The sequence below is a fragment of the Cherax quadricarinatus genome, chromosome 53 (genome assembly GCF_038502225.1).
Source record: "Cherax quadricarinatus isolate ZL_2023a chromosome 53, ASM3850222v1, whole genome shotgun sequence".
Taxonomy (NCBI): Eukaryota; Metazoa; Arthropoda; class Malacostraca; order Decapoda; family Parastacidae; genus Cherax; species Cherax quadricarinatus.
In genome coordinates, this window is record NC_091344.1 from 25712882 (window position 1) to 25736849 (window position 23968).

Below are 23968 nucleotides of genomic sequence, written 5' to 3' on the forward strand. Positions count from 1 at the left end.
CGAGGGAAAGATTGCAAGACATGAGGAGGTTAATAACATTATCAAGAGGAGCCTCACAACAGCTGGATGCCCAGCAGTAAGGGAGCCACCCCAACTATGCAGATCTGATGGCAGCCAGAAGCGTCCAGATGGTATCACCCTTCAAGCCTGGACAGATGGGAAGCAGGTGGTGTGGGACTATACATGTGCATCTACCTTGGCTGATACCTATCTCCAATACACCAGGGAGGAAGGAGGGGCAGCTGCCAGCTTTAGGGAGTCCCAAAAGTCTAGAAAATATGGAGAACTTGCCCATCATTATATGTTTGTTCCCATAGGCTCAGAGACCCTTGGCTCATGGGGAAAGAGTGCATCTAATTTCCTTAAGGAGCTGGGAAAAAGACTCATCAGGGTAACTAGGGATTCCAGGGCAGCTAGTTTTCTGTTCCAGCGGCTCAGCGCGGCTGTTCAAAGGGGTAATGCATGCTGCATTTTGGGCACACGCCCCAGCTCTGAGGAGCTGGATGAGATTTTCGCCTTATAATCGGTGATACACACGTAACAACATGTATATATATATATATATATATATATATATATATATACAATATATATATATATATACAATATATATATATATACAATATATATATATATATTACCTGGAGTTTACCTGGAGAGAGTTCCGGGGGTCAACGCCCCCGCGGCCCGGTCTGAGACCAGGCCTCCTGGTGGATCAGAGCCTGATCAACCAGGCTGTTGCTGCTGGCTGCACGCAAACCAACATACGAGCCACAGCCCGGCTGATCCGGAACTGACTTTAGGTGCTTGTCCAGTGCCAGCTTGAAGACTGCCAGGGGTCTGTTGGTAATCCCCCTTATGTGTGCTGGGAGGCAGTTGAACAGTCTCGGGCCCCTGACACTTATTGTATGGTCTCTTAACGTGCTAGTGACACCCCTGCTTTTCATTGGGGGGATGGTGCATCGTCTGCCAAGTCTTTTGCTTTCGTAATGAGTGATTTTCGTGTGCAAGTTCGGTACTAGTCCCTCTAGGATTTTCCAGGTGTATATAATCATGTATCTCTCCCTCCTGCGTTCCAGGGAATACAGGTTTAGGAACCTCAAGCGCTCCCAATAATTGAGGTGTTTTATCTCCGTTATGCGCGCCGTGAAAGTTCTCTGTACATTTTCTAGGTCGGCAATTTCACCTGCCTTGAAAGGTGCTGTTAGTGTGCAGCAATATTCCAGCCTAGATAGAACAAGTGACCTGAAGAGTGTCATCATGGGCTTGGCCTCCCTAGTTTTGAAGGTTCTCATTATCCATCCTGTCTTTTTTCTAGCAGATGCAATTGATAAAATGTTATGGTCCTTGAAGGTGAGATCCTCCGACATGATCACTCCCAGGTCTTTGACGTTGGTGTTTCGCTCTATTTTGTGGCCAGAATTTGTTTTGTACTCTGATGAAGATTTAATTTCCTCATGTTTACCATATCTGAGTAATTGAAATTTCTCATCGTTGAACTTCATATTGTTTTCTGCAGCCCACTGAAAGATTTGGTTGATGTCTGCCTGGAGCTTTGCAGTGTCTGCAATGGAAGACACTGTCATGCAGATTCGGGTGTCATCTGCAAAGGAAGACACGGTGCTGTGGCTGACATCCTTGTCTATGTCGGATATAAGGATGAGGAACAAGATGGGAGCGAGTACTGTGCCTTGTGGAACAGAGCTTTTCACCGTAGCTGCCTCGGACTTTACTTTGTTGACGACTACTCTCTGTGTTCTGTTAGTGAGGAAATTATAGATCCATCGACCGACTTTTCCTGTTATTCCTTTAGCACGCATTTTGTGCGCTATTACGCCATGGTCACACTTGTCGAAGGCTTTTGCAAAGTCTGTATATATTACATCTGCATTCTTTTTGTCTTCTAGTGCATTTAGGACCTTGTCGTAGTGGTCCAATAGTTGAGACAGACAGGAGCGACCTGTTCTAAACCCATGTTGCCCTGAGTTGTGTAACTGATGTGTTTCTAGATGCGTGGTGATCTTGCTTCTTAGGACCCTTTCAAAGATTTTTATGATATGGGATGTTAGTGCTATTGGTCTGTAGTTCTTTGCTGTTGCTTTACTGCCCCCTTTGTGGAGTGGGGCTATGTCTGTTGTTTTTAGTAACTGTGGGACGACCCCCGTGTCCATGCTCCCTCTCCATAGGATGGAAAAGGCTCGTGATAGGGGCTTCTTGCAGTTCTTGATGAACACAGAGTTCCATGAGTCTGGCCCTGGGGCAGAGTGCATGGGCATGTCATTTATCGCCTGTTCGAAGTCATTTGGCGTCAGGATAACATCGGATAGGCTTGTGTTAATCAAATTTTGTGGCTCTCTCATAAAAAATTCATTTTGATCTTCGACTCTCAGTCTGGTTAGCGGCTTGCTAAAAACTGAGTCATATTGGGACTTGAGTAGCTCACTCATTTCCTTGCTGTCATCTGTGTAGGACCCAATGTTGATATAAAGGTGGCATATATATATATATATGCCACCTTTATATCAACAATGTATCTCTTAAATCTTCTGTGCCATATTATGTAATAAAATATTCCTATTGGTAAAAAAAAATAGTTTAAAAGATGGGGTGGTAGGGGAAGTGGAATATTCAAATGGCTTCAGGAAGAAATCCAAATATTCTTCCTTGAAGCCTTTTTATCCACTTCTCCGAGGCTATGGGTCCCACAATTTACACCAGAGGTGGACCCCATCCTATATATATATATATAAATATATATATATATATATATATATATATATATATATATATATATATATATATATATATATATATATACATATATATATATATATATATATATATATATATATATATATATATATATATATATATATATATATATATATATATATATATATATATATATATCGGTCTGTGTGTATATGTTTAATATATTTATAGATGGGGTTGTAAGAGAAGTAAATGCGAGGGTCTTGGCAAGAGGCGTGGAGTTAAAAGATAAAGAATCACACACAAAGTGGGAGTTGTCACAGCTGCTCTTTGCTGATGACACTGTGCTCTTGGGAGATTCTGAAGAGAAGTTGCAGAGATTGGTGGATGAATTTGGTAGGGTGTGCAAAAGAAGAAAATTAAAGGTGAATACAGGAAAGAGTAAGGTTATGAGGATAACAAAAAGATTAGGTGATGAAAGATTGAATATCAGATTGGAGGGAGAGAGTATGGAGGAGGTGAACGTATTCAGATATTTGGGAGTGGACGTGTCAGCGGATGGGTCTATGAAAGATGAGGTGAATCATAGAATTGATGAGGGAAAAAGAGTGAGTGGTGCACTTAGGAGTCTGTGGAGACAAAGAACTTTGTCCTTGGAGGCAAAGAGGGGAATGTATGAGAGTATAGTTTTACCAACGCTCTTATATGGGTGTGAAGCGTGGGTGATGAATGTTGCAGCGAGGAGAAGGCTGGAGGCAGTGGAGATGTCATGTCTGAGGGCAATGTGTGGTGTGAATATAATGCAGAGAATTCGTAGTTTGGAAGTTAGGAGGAGGTGCGGGATTACCAAAACTGTTGTCCAGAGGGCTGAGGAAGGGTTGTTGAGGTGGTTCGGACATGTAGAGAGAATGGAGCGAAACAGAATGACTTCAAGAGTGTATCAGTCTGTAGTGGAAGGAAGGCGGGGTAGGGGTCGGCCTAGGAAGGGTTGGAGGGAGGGGGTAAAGGAGGTTTTGTGTGCGAGGGGCTTGGACTTCCAGCAGGCATGCGTGAGCGTGTTTGATAGGAGTGAATGGAGACAAATGGTTTTTAATACTTGACGTGCTGTTGGAGTGTGAGCAAAGTAACATTTATGAAGGGATTCAGGGAAACCGGCAGGCCGGACTTGAGTCCTGGAGATGGGAAGTACAGTGCCTGCACTCTGAAGGAGGGGTGTTAATGTTGCAGTTTAAAAACTGTAGTGTAAAGCACCCTTCTGGCAAGACAGTGATGGAGTGAATGATGGTGAAAGTTTTTCTTTTTCGGGCCACCCTGCCTTGGTGGGAATCGGCCGGTGTGATAATAAAAATATATATATATATATATATATATATATATATATATATATATATATATATATATATATATATATATATATATATATATATATATATATATATATATATATATATATATATATATATATATATATATATATATACACACATACTCTACATGGGTAGATCTGTTTGTGACTTGATTAAGTGCACAGTATGGGCAAAACGTTGTCCATTGCACTGCATGTGTCTTCAAATATATACGCTGTTCCATTAAATAAGTATCACATAAATATAAATCGTTATTCAAGAAGAACTCTGAAATAAATTAATTCAATAAATATTTCAAAAATTATTAATCTAATTACTATTTCAATTGGATAATCTTAACTAAAAAAAAAAAATGCCTCAGGTATTAGTGACGATAAAGTTGACTGACTGAATGACAGACAAGAATACCTGTTTCACGGGTTTATATTAACTATCATTTCTCGAAATTACTTTTTCTGACGTACAATATATGAAGATAATCTAAATAAATGTTTATAATTAACATCCTTATCTCAAGATGGGAAGCTGGTGCCATAATTCCGGACAATATAATAGAGACTTTACACATTATATATACATTGTAAGTTGATATATCGAATATATCATTGTATAAATCAACTATTGAAAATAAATATATATCTAAATGCACCAAATGTTCTCTCAGCTATGAAAGACAAATAATTCAAGAGTTAATTCAACTTTACACTTAGAAAATTAACAATAAACTTTGTCTTGGTTCTTGAACTTAACAGCTTAAATATTTATTGTCGTTTTTACAATTGTGCAGCAAAAAATTCTGCTCTATTTGGCCGTGCCAAAAAAAAAAGAATTCATTAGGCAAATGCTAAAAACTTGTAATAGATATATGAGGGAATATTGAGACGACCAGGAACACTACACGTACTACCAGTGTCATCACAACTACCACTATTACTGCAATTAGTAAGTTTATTCGGGTATGAACAAATACAGTTACATATATTATCATACATATCAGCATATATGTAGAGAACCTAGGATAACCCAAAAAGGTCAGACAAAGTGACTTATTTCCATTGGGGTAAGATTTAAGACGTACAACTACCACAATCACCACTATTACTGCAGTAAGATTTAAGATGCAACTACCACAATCACTTTTATTGGAGTAAGATTTAAGACAGCTACTACAGTCCACTATTACTGGAGTAAGATTTAAGACAACTACCACAATCACCACTTACTGGAGTAAGATTTAAGACTACCACAATCACCACTATTACTGGAGTAAGATTTAAGACAACTACCACAATCACTACTGTTACATAAGAACATAAGAAAGAAGGAACACTGCAGCAGGCCTATTGGCCCATGCGAGGCAGGTCCAAGTCTCCTACCGGCTTAAGCCAATGCCCCAACCTAGTCAGGGCAGGTCACATACACTTAAGGAAGGAACACGACAACTGACCTAGTAGCACAAGCTAGTCAGGTCCAACTCACACCCACTCATGTATTTATCTAACCTATTTTTAAAACTACACAAGGTTTTAGCCTCAATAACTGTACTTGGGAGTTTGTTCCACTCATCCACAACTCTATTACCAAACCAGTGCTTTCCTATATCCTTCCTGAATCTGAATTTTTCCAACTTAAAACCATTGCTACTAGTCCTGTCTAGGCTAGATATTTTCAGCACATTATTTACATCCCCCTTTATTTATTCCTGTCTTCCATTTATACACCTCAGTCATATCCCCCCTAATTCTATGCCTTTCTAGAGAGTGCAGATTCAGGGACCTCAGTCTATCCTCATAGGGAAGATTTCTGATACATAGGATCAACTTTGTCATCCTCCTTTGTATGTTTTCCAGAGCATTTATATCCATTCTATAATATGGTGACCAAAACTGTGCAGCATAATCTAAATGAGGTCTAACCAAGGATATATAGAGTTCAAGAACAACCTGAGGACTCCTATTATTTATGCTTCTTGATATGAAGCCAAGAATTCTGTTAGCTTTATTGCGAACACTTATGCACTGTTGTCTTGGTTTCAGATTACTGCTAACCAGGACTCCTAAATCTTTTTCGCAATCCGTAATATTAAGATCAACATAATTTAGTTTATATGTGGTATGGTTATTTTCCTGTCCAACATTTAGAACTTTGCATTTGTCTATATTAAACTGCATCTGCCACTTCTCCGACCACTGCATCAGTCTATTAAAATCTTCCTGGAGTGCTCTTATGTCCTCGTCAGAATAAATTTGACGGCCTATTTTGGTTTCTTCGGCAAACTTGCTTATGTCGCTCTTTATGCCCTCATCAATGTCGTTTATGTAGATTGTGAACAACAGGGGGCCCAACACTGACCCCTGTGGAACACCGCTCGTGACACTTCCCCACTCTGATTTTTCCCCATTTATGCAAACTCTCTGCTGCCGATTTAAGACACTACCACAATCACCACTATTACTAGAGTAGGATATAAGACAACTACCACAATCACCACTGTTACTGGAATAAGATTTAAGACACAGCTACTGCAATCACCACCATTACTAGAGTAAGAGTTAAGACAGTTACCACAAACACCACTATTACTGGAGTAAGATTTAAGACACAACTACCACTATTACTGGAGTAAGATTTAAGACACTACCACAATCACCACATACTGGAGTAAGATTTAAGACAAAACTACCACAATCACCACTATTACTGAAGTGAGGAGGTCCACGGCTGATATCAAACATATCTTGTGTGTTATAGAGTATTAAATAAGAAGGGATGGAGATGAGGTAGTGTTGATAGCAACACTCACCACAAACACTAGGTGGCCTGGTGGCTAAAGCTCCTGCTTCACAGACGGAGGGGCCGGGTTCGATTCCCGGCGAGTGGAAACATTTCGACACGTTTTCTTACACCTGTTGTCCTGTTCACCTAGCAGCAAATAGCTACCTGGGTGTTAGTCGACTGGTGTGGGTCGCATCCTGGGGGACAAGATTAAGGACCCCAATGGAAATAAGTTAGACAGTCCTCGATGACGCACTGACTTTCTTGGGTTATCCTGGGTGGCTAACCCTCCGGGGTTAAAAATCAGAACGAAATCTTATCTTATCTTATCTTACTCTTGTGTTATCATATATTACACTGGTGTTCTTTCATGCATTAATATACATATGTATAGTTAACCAGCAACATCTTGAACATCCTTAAGAAAACAGTGATTCATCCATTATGGAGGTGAATAAAAACAGATTTGTAAAGTAAAGTAAAGGGTATATAAAGGCTCAGAGTGAGGAGCCTTTATATACCCTCTGTGTCCATATATTGTTTGTATCGGCTTGACAAAGCTCCTGGAGAGCGAAACGTTGCCACAATAAAATGTCACATTAGTTGCACTTGTGTCCTTTTACTTCACATATTGTCGGTAATTCTACCAACATTATTACAAAAACAGACTTGATTTTGTAATTTGCAGTTGGTAGACAGCAACCACCCAGGGAAGTACTACCGTCCTGCCAGATGACTGTGAAACAGAAACCTGTAACTGTTTTGCATGATGGTAGGATTGCTGGTTTCTTTTTCTGTCTCATAAACACGCTAGATAACTGGGATATCTTGCTACTCCTACTTACACTTTGGTCACACTTCACAGACACGCACATGCATATATATATAGCATTTTGGGGGGAATTCATACATCTAGGTTTTTCTCCTTTTTCTAAATAGCTCTTGCTCCTTTTTATTTCTTCTATTGTCCATGGGGAAGTGGAAAAGAATCTTTCCTCCGTAAGCCATGCGTGTCGTATGAGGCGACTAAAATGCCGGGAGCAATGGGCTAGTAACCCCTTCTCCTGTAGACATTTACTAAAAAAGAGAAGAAGAAAAACTTTATAAAACTGGGATGCTTAAATGTGCGTGGATGTAGTGCGGATGACAAGAAACAGATGATTGCTGATGTTATGAATGAAAAGAAGTTGGATGTCCTGGCCCTAAGCGAAACAAAGCTGAAGGGGGTAGGGGAGTTTCGGTGGGGGGAAATAAATGGGATTAAATCTGGAGTATCTGAGAGAGTTAGAGCAAAAGAAGGGGTAGCAGTAATGTTGAATGATCAGTTATGGAAGGAGAAAAGAGAATATGAATGTGTAAATTCAAGAATTATGTGGATTAAAGTAAAGGTTGGATGCGAGAAGTGGGTCATAATAAGCGTGTATGCACCTGGAGAAGAGAGGAATGCAGAGGAGAGAGAGAGATTTTGGGAGATGTTAAGTGAATGTATAGGAGCCTTTGAACCAAGTGAGAGAGTAATTGTGGTAGGGGACCTGAATGCTAAAGTAGGAGAAACTTTTAGAGAGGGTGTGGTAGGTAAGTTTGGGGTGCCAGGTGTAAATGATAATGGGAGCCCTTTGATTGAACTTTGTATAGAAAGGGGTTTAGTTATAGGTAATACATATTTTAAGAAAAAGAGGATAAATAAGTATACAAGATATGATGTAGGGCGAAATGACAGTAGTTTGTTGGATTATGTATTGGTAGATAAAAGACTGTTGAGTAGACTTCAGGATGTACATGTTTATAGAGGGGCCACAGATATATCAGATCACTTTCTAGTTGTAGCTACACTGAGAGTAAAAGGTAGATGGGATACAAGGAGAATAGAAGCATCAGGGAAGAGAGAGGTGAAGGTTTATAAACTAAAAGAGGAGGCAGTTAGGGTAAGATATAAACAGCTATTGGAGGATAGATGGGCTAATGAGAGCATAGGCAATGGGGTCGAAGAGGTATGGGGTAGGTTTAAAAATGCAGTGTTAGAGTGTTCAGCAGAAGTTTGTGGTTACAGGAAAGTGGGTGCAGGAGGGAAGAGGAGCGATTGGTGGAATGATGATGTGAAGAGAGTAGTAAGGGAGAAAAAGTTAGCATATGAGAAGTTTTTACAAAGTAGAAGTGATGCAAGGAGGGAAGAGTATATGGAAAAAAAGAGAGAGGTTAAGAGAGTGGTGAAGCAATGTAAAAAGAGAGCAAATGAGAGAGTGGGTGAGATGTTATCAACAAATTTTGTTGAAAATAAGAAAAAGTTTTGGAGTGAGATTAACAAGTTAAGAAAGCCTAGAGAACAAATGGATTTGTCAGTTAAAAATAGGAGAGGAGAGTTATTAAATGGAGAGTTAGAGGTATTGGGAAGATGGAGGGAATATTTTGAGGAATTGTTAAATGTTGATGAAGATAGGGAAGCTGTGTTTTCGTGTATAGGGCAAGGAGGAACAACATCTTGTAGGAGTGAGGAAGAGCCAGTTGTGAGTGTGGGGGAAGTTCGTGAGGCAGTAGGTAAAATGAAAGGGGGTAAGGCAGCTGGGATTGATGGGATAAAGATAGAAATGTTAAAAGCAGGTGGGGATATAGTTTTGGAGTGGTTGGTGCAATTATTTAATAAATGTATGGAAGAGGGTAAGGTACCTAGGGATTGGCAGAGAGCATGCATAGTTCCTTTGTATAAAGGCAAAGGGGATAAAAGAGAGTGCAAAAATTATAGGGGGATAAGTCTGTTGAGTATACCTGGCAAAGTGTATGGTAGAGTTATTGAAAGAATTAAGAGTAAGACGGAGAATAGGATAGCAGATGAACAAGGAGGCTTTAGGAAAGGTAGGGGGTGTGTGGACCAGGTGTTTACAGTGAAACATATAAGTGAACAGTATTTAGATAAGGCTAAAGAGGTCTTTGTGGCATTTATGGATTTGGAAAAGGCGTATGACAGGGTGGATAGGGGGGCAGTGTGACAGATGTTGCAGGTGTATGGTGTAGGAGGTAGGTTACTGAAAGCAGTGAAGAGTTTTTACGAGGATAGTGAGGCTCAAGTTAGAGTATGTAGGAAAGAGGGAAATTATTTCCCAGTAAAAGTAGGCCTTAGACAAGGATGTGTGATGTCACCGTGGCTGTTTAATATATTTATAGATGGGGTTGTAAGAGAAGTAAATGCGAGGGTCTTGGCAAGAGGCGTGGAGTTAAAAGATAAAGAATCACACATAAAGTGGGAGTTGTCACAGTTGCTCTTTGCTGATGACACTGTGCTCTTGGGAGATTCTGAAGAGAAGTTGCAGAGATTGGTAGATGAATTTGGTAGGGTGTGCAAAAGAAGAAAATTGAAAGTGAATACAGGAAAGAGTAAGGTTATGAGGATAACAAAAAGATTAGGTGATGAAAGATTGGATATCAGATTGGAGGGAGAGAGTATGGAGGAGGTGAATGTATTCAGATATTTGGGAGTGGACGTGTCAGCGGATGGGTCTATGAAAGATGAGGTGAATCATAGAATTGATGAGGGGAAAAGGGTGAGTGGTGCACTTAGGAGTCTGTGGAGACAAAGAACTTTGTCCTTGGAGGCAAAGAGGGGAATGTATGAGAGTATAGTTTTACCAACGCTCTTATATGGGTGTGAAGCATGGGTGATGAATGTTGCAGCGAGGAGAAGGCTGGAGGCAGTGGAGATGTCATGTCTGAGAGCAATGTGTGGTGTGAATATAATGCAGAGAATTCGTAGTTTGGAAGTTAGGAGGAGGTGCGGGATTGCCAAAACTGTTGTCCAGAGGGCTGAGGAAGGGTTGTTGAGGTGGTTCGGACATGTGGAGAGAATGGAGCGAAACAGAATAACTTCAAGAGTGTATCAGTCTGTAGTGGAAGGAAGGCGGGGTAGGGGTCGGCCTAGGAAAGGTTGGAGGGAGGGGGTAAAGGAGGTTTTGTGTGCGAGGGGCTTGGACTTCCAGCAGGCATGCGTGAGTGTGTTTGATAGGAGTGAATGGAGACAAATGGTTTTTAATACTTGACGTGCTGTTGGGGCGTGAGCAAAGTAACATTTATGAAGGGGTTCAGGGAAACCGGCAGGCCGGACTTGAGTCCTGGAGATGGAAAGTACAGTGCCTGCACTCTGAAGGAGGGGTGTTAATGTTGCAGTTTAAAAACTGTAGTGTAAAGCACCCTTCTGGCAAGACAGTGATGGAGTGAATGATGGTGAAAGTTTTTCTTTTTCGGGCCACCCTGCCTTGGTGGGAATCGGCCAGTGTGATAAAAAAAAAAAAAACTTTATTTTTTAATTGTAATAAAAATATTCATTTGTTAGCAAGTGAAACTGATAGGAAAGTTTTGTTGCTCAGCCGAAGTGGCAGCAGAAAAATCAGTATTACAGAGGTCTCAATGGGTCTTTGTCAGACACCAATGAGAATTAGTAAGTTATTCAGGTACAGGTACACAAATACAGTTACATAAATTATCATATAGTATGACAGCAAATGCGTAGATTACCTAGGATAACCCCAAAAAAGTTAGTGACTTATTTCCATTGGGGTCCTTGTAATATCTTATTTAAACCTTTAAAGTTAGAACAGGTAAGTAACTCAACTATGTGAAAAGCAGTTACAGTACAAGGAGATATACTAGGAATAGGGTAAACTGAGTTACTTACATTAACATTTAAAGAGAGGATCAGATCACAGTAATAACAGTAATAGGTACATGAATGTTAGCTATACAAGAAATCACTTTCCTCACTTTCTGTAGCTTCATTCATTAAGTAACTTTTAGTTCTCTTTCTGGACTGGTTCTTGCTATGGCAGGCTTTGACTTGTGCAGGCAGTCTTTTCCACTACTGTATTGCTGTACAATAAAAGGTGTTTGAAATCTGACCACCTACTGTGGATATTACAAAGTTGTGTTCCCTTTCCCTAGTACCATGCTTGTTTTTGTTCCCAGCCTTGACAGACTTGGTAGCAAGATATTGTAGACTGTGAGCAATTTTATAAATGTGATTTAACTTCAGTTGTTTTACTCTGTCGTCAACATTCACCATATCCAGTTGTTGTAATTCATCCTCGCTTACATGCTCTCTTGGACCCAGGTCCAGGATGAATCTCACCATTTTGTTCTGGGTGTTTTACCTGGAGTATACCTGGAGAGGGTTTCGTGGGTCAATGACCCCCGTGGCTCGGTCTGAGATCAGGCCTCGTGGTGGATCAGGGTCTGATCCACAAGGCTGTTACTGCTGGCCACATGCAAACTGACGTATGAACCACAGCCCTGCTGGTCAGGTACTGATTTTAGGTGCCTGTCCAGTGCCTTCTTGAAGACAGCCAGGGGTCTATTGGTAATCCCCCCTTATGTATGCTGGGAGGCAGTTGGACAGTCTTGGCCCCTGACACTTATTATGTTGTCTCGCAGTGTACTCGTGGCACCCCTGCTTTTCATTGGGGAAATGTTGCATCTCCTGCTGTGTCTTTTGCCTTCATAGGGAGTGATTTTTGTGTGTAAGTTTGGTACTAATCCCTCTTGAATTTTCCAAGTGTATATTATCATGTATCTCCCTCATATGCTTTCCAGGGAATACTAATCAAGGGACTTCAACTGTTCTCAGTAATTTAGGTGCCTTATCATAATTATGTGTGCCGTGAAAGTTCTTTGTACACTCTCCAGGTCAGCAATTTCGCCTGCCTTGAAGGGAGCAGTTAGTGGATAGCAGTATTCCAGCCTAGAGAGAACAAGCAGTTTGAAGAGAATCATCATGGGCTTGGCATCCCTAGTTTTGAAGATTCTCATTATCCATCCTATAATTTTCCTAGCAGATGTGGTAGATACATCGCTGTGGTCTTTGAAGCCAAGATCCTCTGACATTATCACTCCCATTATCATTACTTTTTTGCTTTTTGTATGGTTAGAATTTGTTGTATACCCTGATACAGTTTTAATTTCCTCAAGTTTTCCATATATGAGTAGTTGAAATTTCTCTTCATTGAACTTCATATTGTTTTGAGTGGCCCATTTGAAGATTTGGTTGATGTCCGCTTGGAGTCTTGAGGTGTCTTCGCTGGAGGACACTGTCATGGCAGTTCGGGTGTCATTCGCAAAGGAAGACGTGGAGCTATGGCTTACATCTCTGTCTATGTCATATAAGGATGAGGAATAGGATGGGAGTGAGTACTGTGCCTTGTGGAACAGAGCTTTTCACTGTAGCTGCCTTGGACTTTACTCTGTTTGCTTTTACTCTTTGTGTTCTATTTGTCAGTAAGTTATAGATCCATCTACCAACTTTTCCTGTTATTTCTTTATCACACATTTTGTAGTCTCTCAGTTTTTTGTTAAGGCAGAGTACCATGAAAAGCAAAAGTAATCTTTGTGGCATTGTATAAGAGCTAGACATAGGGTCCTGCAAGCCTCACTGTTCCTGTCTGTAAAGGAACTTTAGTCTGGCATTTGCTTTCTTTACTGTGTTGTTTCCCATCAATTCTCCTGACATGCTTGGGTCAAATAAGATTCCCAGATATTTCACTGAAGATGCTGAAATGATGGGTTCCCAATTGCACTGGACATAAAATCATTTACCCTCTTCAGCTTCTTTTTGTGCCAAAGAGTATAGCTTCCTGAGGTGTAACAGTAATTTGTTGTCTGCCAACCATTTGCTGCAGGACTCTAGTTCTAGTGATAGTACATTAGCTATTATCTTGTGGGTCTTTACCTGACATTAACAGAACACTATCGTCTGCATACAACAGAAGCTTAGACTTGATACTGATTGACATGTCATTCATATAACATTTGAACAATAAGGAACCCAGAGTACTACCTTGGGGAATCCCACATGTTATTGGTAAGGGTTCTGATTCTGTGTTGTTGATCTTGATGACTTATTTCCTGTTGCTTAGGTAGGATGTAAACTAATCTACAGAACCTATGCCGATAGCTTGTAGTTTCTTACGTAATACATATGCGTATTATGGTTGACTGTATCAAGGCCTTTTGTAAGTTTAAGGTCACCATACCTATGAGATTCCTTAGTGATATTTCAGTTCTCAGATAGTCCATCAGATTAATTAGGGAGGTTTCAATCAAGTAAGATCTGAAGCCTGATTGATAACTATAAAGAAATATTAGTCTTTTCATGTTTAATGTTTGCTACATGTAGTTAATGTACACAATACAGTATGGAGTTTACCTGGAGTTTACCTGGAGAGAGTTTCGGGGGTCAACGCCCCCGCGGCCCGGTCTGTGACCAGGCCTCCTGGTGGATCAGCGCCTGATCAACCAGGCTGTTGCTGCTGGCTGCACGCAAACCAACGTACGAGCCACAGCCCGGCTGATCAGGAACTGACTTTAGTTGCTTGTCCAGTGCCAGCTTGAAGACTGCCAGGGGTCTGTTGGTAATCCCCCTTATGTGTGCTGGGAGGCAGTTGAACAGTCTCGGGCCCCTGACACTTATTGTATGGTCTCTTAACGTGCTAGTGACACCCCTGCTTTTCATTGGGGGGATGGTGCATCGTCTGCCAAGTCTTTTGCTTTCGTAGTGAGTGATTTTCGTGTGCAAGTTTGGTACTAGTCCCTCTAGGATTTTCCAGGTGTATATAATCATGTATCTCTCCCTCCTGCGTTCCAGGGAATACAGGTTTAGAAACCTCAAGCGCTCCCAGTAATTGAGGTGTTTTATCTCCGTTATGCGCGCCGTGAAAGTTCTCTGTACATTTTCTAGGTCGGCAATTTCACCTGCCTTGAAAGGTGCTGTTAGAGTGCAGCAATATTCCAGCCTAGATAGAACAAGTGACCTGAAGAGTGTCATCATGGGCTTGGTCAAACTAAAAGTAAAATTGGTATTATTCATTAAAAACAATGATCATAATTGGGTTGCAATTTTCTCTGTAAAAACTGTTTATTCATCAAGTCCTCCAGTGGGCAAACTACAGCCCGCGAGCTGCATGCGGCCTGCCAAGATCAAGTCATATACTACTTTAAAAAATTAATTGCTTTTTTATTTAAAAAACTTTTATTTTGTCTTTTTTTAAATACTGTATTAATTATTTTACTTAATATACTATGCAGCCCTTTAAAATTGTGAATTTCTGAATGTGGCCCCTGCACTGAAAAGTTTGCCTACCCCTGATCTAGTCAGTGCAAAAAGTGGATACAACCTCAGTATTTCAGATAATCTTATTAACCATTTGAGGGTCGACAGGCCCTCTCCAAGACTCGTTCTCAGGGTTGGCCAAATTTCAAAAAAAAAAAAAAATCTCTTATGAAGAGATAGAGAATCTTTTCCCGATCATAATGACACCAAAAGTTTGAAATTTGATGGAAAACTTACGGAATTATGCTCTCGTGAAGTTAGCGGTCTCGGCGATGTTTACGCATCGGCGATTTTGCCCAATTTGAGCCCCATTTTCGGCCAATTCCACTGTACTAGTTGACAAAAAACATGAATATTTCACTAGAACTCCATTTTCTCTATCGAATGAGTGCAAGAAACCACCCATTTATCAATTTCAACTATCAAGTACAGTGGTCAGAATTTAGCAATTTTGCCAATTTCACACAAATTTCAAAAGATGTCAATTTCCGAATAGGGTCCAGAATAAACAAGAAAGACATTCCTGGCACTAAAATGACATTTCCTCTGTTCATTAGTCACGTCTCGAGGCCCCTCTTACATTCTTTTGCTTTCCACTTCGAATTTTTCTCACAAAAAATAGATTTACTGTTATGCAGAGTACTGCATTAGTGTAAAAACTGGTATAAATAATATTGGTGCACTTGCAAAAGAATATTAGACTCACCAGTTGACGTGTATTGGACGCTTGACATGATTTGTTTACTTTTGAACTTTGGTAAAAATCAAACATTTCTGCTACTTTGAGCTCAATTTCAAGGTACTTTTCATTGTAAAACCAGTCAAAATCATCTCAATTTCTGTAATATGTCTTCCATTCTATAAAATGAGACCAAGAAAACTAGAATACAACAATAAATACCATACGAAAATACAGTGCAAAGTCGCTGTTGTATTCCCAAAAAAATGGTCAAAGTTTTTTTTTCTCATTATGCACTGTGTGCTGCAGGATTTTTTTTATACTGTGCACACTAACCACATAGACTCATTCTTTCATATGTAGGCCTACCAGCTTTTTCCCACGAGATTTGAGGGTGCTAGAATTTAGGCGTACTAGTACGTCAAAAACCCTGGGTCGTAAGCTATACTAGTACGGCCGAAACCCTCAAAGGGTTAACAATGATGTGTTGTGCCATGTCCTGTAAGGTTTTCATGGTGGTGTCTCTGAAACGTTGGATGTTTGGATACAAAGATATGTTCCATTGTATAGTACTGTCTATGTCTATATACTGCATTTTATATATATCATTGATGTCTCCATACAAACTGTACTGCCTTAAGATACTTATAGCCTAGCCTTAATAGAACAGTAACATCCTGCAATCTAAACTTTACACATTTTATTTTGATGGATAATGGATCTGCTGGTTCTTCTCTGTATTCTTCTACTTTCTTCAAGCTTATTTACTAGTTCTTTTCTGAAAATGTTTTATAAACTTCTGTTTGAAAAAAAAAACAAAATTATAATCAGCATTCACTTTATTTAATGCTTGTTTAGCTAAATCATCAACATTGTCACGCTCCTGGAGGCCTGTGTGAGAGGAAATCCACAACAGCTTAACTGTAATCCCTTCTTAACCCTTCAGTGGCCATCACATAGACCTATGTCATTGAGGCCAGGGTCCCTCACATAGTTTGTCATGAGCTTAGCTCACTTAGATTAGCTGTGAGCAGCTAATCTGCAGTGGGTCTGTGCAGTGAGTGTGCACAGTATAATAAAATCCTGCCCCATGCAGTGTATGATGGGAAAAGCAATACTCTGACCTTATGTTTGGTTTAAAATAGCAACTTGGAGTTGTTTTCTATGATATTTTTTATGGTTTTATTGTGTTTCTTGATATCATTTGATAGAATGGAAGACATATTACTGAAGTAGAGATGATTTTGGTTTCATAACTGGGAGTAGCTTGAAATTGGGTTCAAAACAGCATAAATATTTGAGTTTAGTTAATTTTCCTGAGGACGGGTAAGGTTTCATACACCCTGTCTGTTTTATGGGTTTTTAATAGGTCCAAGTCAGTTATTGAAGAACCATGTAATAAATCTTTCTAGCAAGGTAGCCAAGAAACTAACAGCACTAAGGCATATCTTGCACCTGCTAGACAGTAGAGGCTGCAGAACTCTTATGAGGCACAAGTGTCTTGCTCATATTGACTTACAAGTGAATTAATATTAAGGGTTTGTTTTCAGGATATGGATATAAATCTTACCTGCCGTGTATGCTTGGGAGAGTTTGATAGCAATGCTCACCGTCCACTACTCTTGCCTGCTTGTGGTCACACCTTCTGCACTTCATGTATTGGCCACCTCTACAAGCAATCCAACCTTGGATGTCCTGAGTGCAAGAAGGTTAGTGTCTTGCATCTTGCAACAGTACTCTACTTTATCCACAAAAGACCTGAGCAAACAGTTAAACCTGATTACAGTACAGTACTAAGTGTGCAATATATTGCATAGTCTTTACAGCAGGCTTATACCATAGGTAGTAAAACCTTGATCAACAGCCTGGTTCCAGGCTTGGCTAGCCAAAGAGGTGAAAAATTCTCAAAACCTGGGGAATGTACCAGAGTATTATGGTACCAACACTTTTGAATGGGTGTGAAGCATGGACTTTAAATGTTGCAGTGAGATGGCTGGAGGCAGTGGAGATGGCAGTATGTGGTGTGAGTATTTTGCAGAGTGCAGAAATTAGAAGATGGACTGGAGCTGCAAAAAATATAATTCAGAGAGCTAAGAAGGTGTTATTGAGGTGGTTTGAGCATTTAAAGATGATGGGACAGAATAGGATGACCAAGAGGGTGCAAAGGAAGAGTGGGGATTGTCTCAGGAAGGGCTAGAGAAAGGAGTATTAAAGGTTTTCAGTTTAAGGTGCTTGAACATCCAGTACACTTGTGTGAGCATGTTAGATCAAAATGAGTGGAAACAAGTACAGTAGGGCCCCGCTTTTCGGCGTTTCGCCTTACGGTGTTCCGCTAATACGGCGATATCAAATTATGACCAAACCTTTCTATACGGCAAGTGGTTTTTCAAATATGGCGCAGGCCACCTGGTTTGTTTACATTCTCCATGAGCACATCTCTCTATTATGTAATAATAATCACTCTTGGGCACATTAAATGTCTAATTTTATGTCAATATAGACATTTTCATTAATTCATCTATTATATTTTCTTCAAAATTATATAAGAAACATGTTACATAGCATATAAACACATTTTTTAATTTGCATGAAATTGGCTAACTTGCCAATTTCTGACCACTTTATTGGGTAGTTGAAATCGGTAAATGAGCAGTTTCTTGTACTCAATCGATAGAACAAGTGGAGTTCTAAAAAAATAGCTATGAGTTTGGTGGACTGGAACAATAGAATTAACCGTAAATAGGGCTCAAAGTGGGTGAAATCGCCGGTGCGTGAATGTCACCGAAGTCGCTAACTTCGCAAGAACGTAATTCCGTAAGTTTTCCATCAAATTTCATACTTTTGGTGTCATTACCATCTGGAAAAATCTATCATTTCATAATAATAATAATTTTTTTTTTCAAATATTTTGTGACATTAGGAGACACCTCAGGATTTGGGGTTGAGACAGTCAAAGGGTTAAAATTCACCACTCCATAACCTGTGTCTGGTTTTAAGTAGTATTAGTCTGCCCAAAATGCTCATGCATACTAGTGGCTTTTTTTGTGCTTAACAGTATTTTACTACATGTAAACTACACAAGAAATAATTTTTTGAATTTGAATTGGGGTCCTTCAATCTTGTCCCACAGGATGCAACCCATACCAGTCAACTAACACCCAGGTGAACATGGTATGTCAATGGTAATAACTGGGCCACGGTGCAGGTAGCCGGTAGGCATAGCCCAGGCGGGCTACACCTACCAGTAAGTAATGAATGTACAGTGGAACCTCTGCTTGCTTGCTAGGTGAATGGGGACAATACCTGGCAAAACAATGGGACCATAAACATTTTAATCATCTGGTATTGTTGAAACTCCAGTACATCTTCCTCAAAGTGGCCAGATAATCAGTGATGTACTGTTTTATTCTTGGGGAAGCTCTAAACCCTTAAAGGGTCATGCAGTACTTAATTTGTAGGGTAACGAGAGGTAATCAGATTTGATCCAAGCAAGGGTAAGGTAGCTCCAATTCCTTTGATAAAGAGCCCTTCAGTATCAAGTCCCTTTTGTAGGTTGTCTGATATATGTTGATTGATTGCTCAGTGGCTGCTCATGTATTTGTTTTTTTTTTGTATTTTCCAGGCAAATGCTATAAAGGCCATATCATCTCTGCCTGTGAACTACAGTTTACTCAGTGTGGTTCAGTCCAAACAAAGAAGTACATCTACTAGTGAGACAATGAACTCTCCACCAGATGTTAAACCCAAGTCATTTGTCTCTCCAGAATCTTGCCATGTGCCACATAAGACATTACAGAAATCACAGAATATTAACTCCCCACATCCTTTAAATAGTGTACCCCAGGTCACTTCTTCATTGAAGAATGTATACCGAGGATCATCACGTCGAGAAAATTCAAACAGTCATCACAGCACTTCACAAAGGTCTCATCAGTTTGCAGAGGAAAGCTCTAGAGCAGCAAGCTTTTCCCCCGAGATGATTAATAAGGATCCTGAGACAATGACATTGCAAGATGAGCTGGACTTCCAGATGGCAGTGCACCTTACATTTTGCAAAGTTAGTTATGAGTTTTAGTTCAAAACTTAAATTATTCCTTTTCATAACCTGATACAATTTTTCTTTATCACAGGTATTTTGCTTCAAGGAGCTGTCACAATAAAATCTATTGTGACATTTTATGAAGTATTACTTTCTGATCTGTTCTTTTTTTTGTTGCACTACATTGTGAGACAGTATTTTGAAGCTCTCCTCCACTTTGCATTTTAGGATATTGGTTCTCTTTTTTTTTTTTATATACAGCTTCTACTCGCTTAAAGATGTACTCTTTTACTGATGACTCAGACTTACGACATGCTTTCTTGACTAGTATGCATACCTATATAATGCATATTAGAGCTGATTTCCTCTATTCTGTTTATTACATTATACATTACACTACTGTATAAACTTTTAAAAATATACCAGAAATGTTATAAATGGTGCAAAGGCAACATAAAAACAATATCAAAGATGATTGACACAAACCCACTACCATTACAGAATGTTCCTCACTTAGCGACGAAATCGTTTACCATGGAAAAAGGAATGGAACTTGTTTGTTAAGTGAGGGAGGCTGTATATAATTCTGCCATGCATGTTGTGGGAGGCAACTAAAATGCTGGGAGCAAGTGGCTAGTGACCCCTTCTCCTGTATGAATTACTAAATTTAACCCTAAGACTGTTTCGGTCGTATATATACATCTTACGCATCATTGTTTCGGACATTTAAACGCATAAATTCTAGCGGCTTCAAATTAAGCAGGAGAAAGCTGGTAGGCCCACATGTGAGAGAATGGGTCTGTGTGGTCAGTGTGCATCACATAAAAAAATCCTGCGGCATGCAGTGCATAATAAAAAAAAAAAAAACTGACTTTTTTTGGATTAAAACGCCGACTTTGAGGTGTATTTTTGTACAGTAATTATCACTGTATTCTCGTTTTCATGGTCTCACATGATAAAATGGAAAACATATTACAGAAATAGGGATGATTTTGATTACTTTCTCGATGAAAACGACCTTGAAATTGAGCTCAAAGTAGCGGAAATGTTCGATTTTTACCAATGTTGAAGAGTAAGCAAATCACACCACAAGTCCAATACACGTCAACTGGGGAGTCTAATATTCTTTCACAAGTGCACTGATATTATTTATACCATTTTTACAATAATACAGTAGTGTGCATAATGGTAAATTTTGTATTTTTTGTATGAATAAAAAATCAAAATAGAAAGCAATAGTAATATAAGAGGGGCCTAGAGACATGACTAATGAACAGAGGATATGTTATTTTAGTGCCAAGAATGTCTACATTGTTTATTCTGGACCTATTTTGAAATTGGCATCTTTTTTATTTTGCGCGAAATTGGCCAAATTGCCAATTTCTGACCGCTTTATTGGGTAGTTCAAATATGTAAATGGGCAGTTTCTTGTACTCAACTGATAGAAAAAATGGAGTTCTAAAGAAATAGTTATGAGTTTGGTCAACTGGAACAACGGAACTGGTCAAAAACAGGGCTCAAACATGACTCACGAAATTATGATGACATGATTGCAAACAAACCATACCACGGGCGGGATTTGAACCCACCACGGGTTCAAATCCCGCCTGTGGTATGGTTTTTTTTTTAAAGGGCTCAAAGTCGGCAAAATCGCCGATGCGTATATGTCGCCAAGACTGCTAACTACGCAGGAGCGTAATTCCGTGAGTTTTTGACCAAATTTCGTACTTTTGATGTCATTACCATTGGAAAAGATTCTCTATCATTTCACAAGAAAAAATAATTTTTTTTTTCCCAAAAATTTTGCGACACAGAATGACAGCTTCAGAAAGGGGCTTGCGACAGTCAAAGGGTTAAAAAGAGAAACTTTTCTTTTTCTCTTTGGGCCACCCTGCCTCGGTGGGATATGGCCGTTTTGTTGAAAGAAGAAGAAGAAGAACGTAAACTACTTTATAAAGAGACTACTTTTGTACAGCACACTATGCATGTATTTTGTAATAATAGATGATGTGCTGTTGAAGTTAGATCATGGCAACAATTCTGAAGGTAGAGAAAAGAGCTAGCTGGACTTGAGTCCTGGAGGTGGGCCTGCACTTGGGAGGAGTATGAATGCTGCAGTTCAGGGGGCCATCTGAACTGTAATATCAACACATTTCTAACAAGACAGTGATTGAATGAGCGCCAATGAAAGTGTTTTTTTTCTTTTTCGGTCACCCTACCTCAGTGGAAGATTGCCAGTGTGTTAAAGAAACAAAGTACTTTTACAGATATTCCCATCTCCGAGCACTGAGATTATAGTAATATACTGGTATGGATTTTTTGAGTAATGTATAGAATGTGATACATTATGGTGAGTTTTCACGTGACAAGAGGTCCTGGATTTTGATGCTGGGCCTTCAGAAATAACCCTTAACTGATATACCATGGTATTGAGTCAAATGTCCCATGACTGCAATTTTTCTTGAATCATCTGTCAGCTGTGAAATGGAAAGCTCTGCTTTTGAACTGTCACTGATTATGGCTTGGAATTTTTATTCCCTGTATGACCTTGGAATTGGGCTGAGTTTACTTGTCAGTGATTAAGAAAAGATCAGTGTTATTTGGTTTTGGGTATGTTGAGAAATGTCTTTTATGTGTTATACACTATTGAAAATGTTTGAGTAAAGAACAGTTTCTTTTTAAATGGTCACTGACATCTGACATGAGTGAATTATTGAAAAAGGTTTGTTAACATTATTTTTTTTATATCAGTTTCATGTTTTGAATACAATGAAGATTGTAACTGAACATCTTTTACAGTGAGATAACATGATCTAGCAACTACCATATATATGATGGTACTTTATTATGGGTTTTACTGAATAACTCATTAGATCGCATGTACTAGTATTATACAGTGGACCCTCTGATTTTTGGTTATCACCGACTTTTTTCGACCCTCTGATTTTTGGTTATCACCGACTTTTTTTCGTCAAAATAGTCTCTGTTTTCGTTAATTCCCTCTAGTTTCTTTGGTTGTATGGAACGTGTCTGAGTGGCTGCTCGCACACTAAGCCTCCCACACATCGTTCTGAGTCTGTGAGGAATTGTTTTTCGGCGAGTGAATATTACCCTGCGAGGTCATACGAAAAATTTTGTAATAATCCAATTTTTTGCACTTGTTTATTGTGTGTGACTGCTAAATAAGCCACCATCTGCCAAAAGAAAGCTCTTAGTGCCAGCCCTATGGTAAGAAGGTGAGAAACATGATAGAATTCAAGAAAAAACTTGTAGCAAAGTGCCAAAGTGGAGGAGGAAGAGAGAGGGGAGAATGTGTGTAACAAGTAAGTTAAGCAATTAAGCGATAAAAAAAGACATGAAACTAACTCCTCCAATGTTGTTGGAGGTATGTAGGGCCACTGGCAACATATGCTGCCTGTGTATCTTCCACCACCCTAAACCAATGCCAGCATCTCCTCCAAGGTAAGAGTAAACATTTCTTATTTATAGTGTAAATATTTCTTATTTATAAATTAAAGTGTAAATATTTCTTGTTTATAAATTGCATACATTGTTTCAGTGTGAATAGTGGTGGTGGCCTCTGCTGCCCTCACCACCACCACTATATGTACGCCTTATGCTGTCAGTGGCCCTGATAAACCCAACAACAACACCACCACCACCAGATATGTAATGACATTTTATTCATTCTAGAGTATATATCATGTTACTGTGTTATTAATATTGTTTGTTATGTCATATTAGAAGAATTGTGATAGATAAATAAGCTGTAAAGTTAATATTAATGTCACATTTAAGCATTTTGTCCTGTCTCCAGACAATAAACTCTCCTCCCTCTCTGCTCCTCGCCATTTTCCATACACCAACAAGACTTCAATAAAGGTAAAAGTGATTTAAATGTTCATTTATCAATTTCATTAGTGCTTTATATTTATTTCTCATTGTTTTCTGTATGTAAAACTATAGTTATTCTCTGTAAAACGTATTTTTTATTAATACTTTTGGGTGTCTGAAATGGATTAAATGGATTTACATTATTTCTTATGGGGAAAATTATTTCAGTTTTCGTGATTTTCAGTTTCGTCAGACTCTCTGGAACGGATTAATCACGAAAACTGAGGGTCCACTGTACTTTATAATGCTCTCTATGCTGTCAGGATCATTTGAATGCCATTTTGATTTGAAAATTTTGATTTACTGTAGATTAGGTACAGGATTTATTTTAGTTTCAATTTATAGTGAAAACTGTCAATGAGGAGGAATGCCTCACCTACATGTGATCTCACCTTTGCCTGGCATGTGATGTATCT

At 39.3% G+C, this 23968-nt stretch overlaps 1 protein-coding gene across 2 annotated transcripts in view; it reads left to right on the top strand.

Moving 5' to 3' along the window:
- The first annotated feature begins 4800 nt into the window (after positions 1-4800).
- LOC128692314 (uncharacterized) overlaps positions 4801-23968 on the top strand; it is a 29686-nt gene continuing 10518 nt past the window's right edge. The window contains exons 1-3 of one of the 2 annotated variants that reach the window (XM_053781404.2): positions 4801-5021; positions 17170-17328; positions 19242-19676. In XM_053781404.2, the coding sequence (XP_053637379.2) occupies positions 17173-17328; positions 19242-19676 (591 nt within the window). In that variant the 5' untranslated portion in view covers positions 4801-5021; positions 17170-17172. The remainder of the gene's footprint in view (positions 5022-17169; positions 17329-19241; positions 19677-23968) is intronic. The other variant, XM_053781403.2, reaches the window with a different exon arrangement.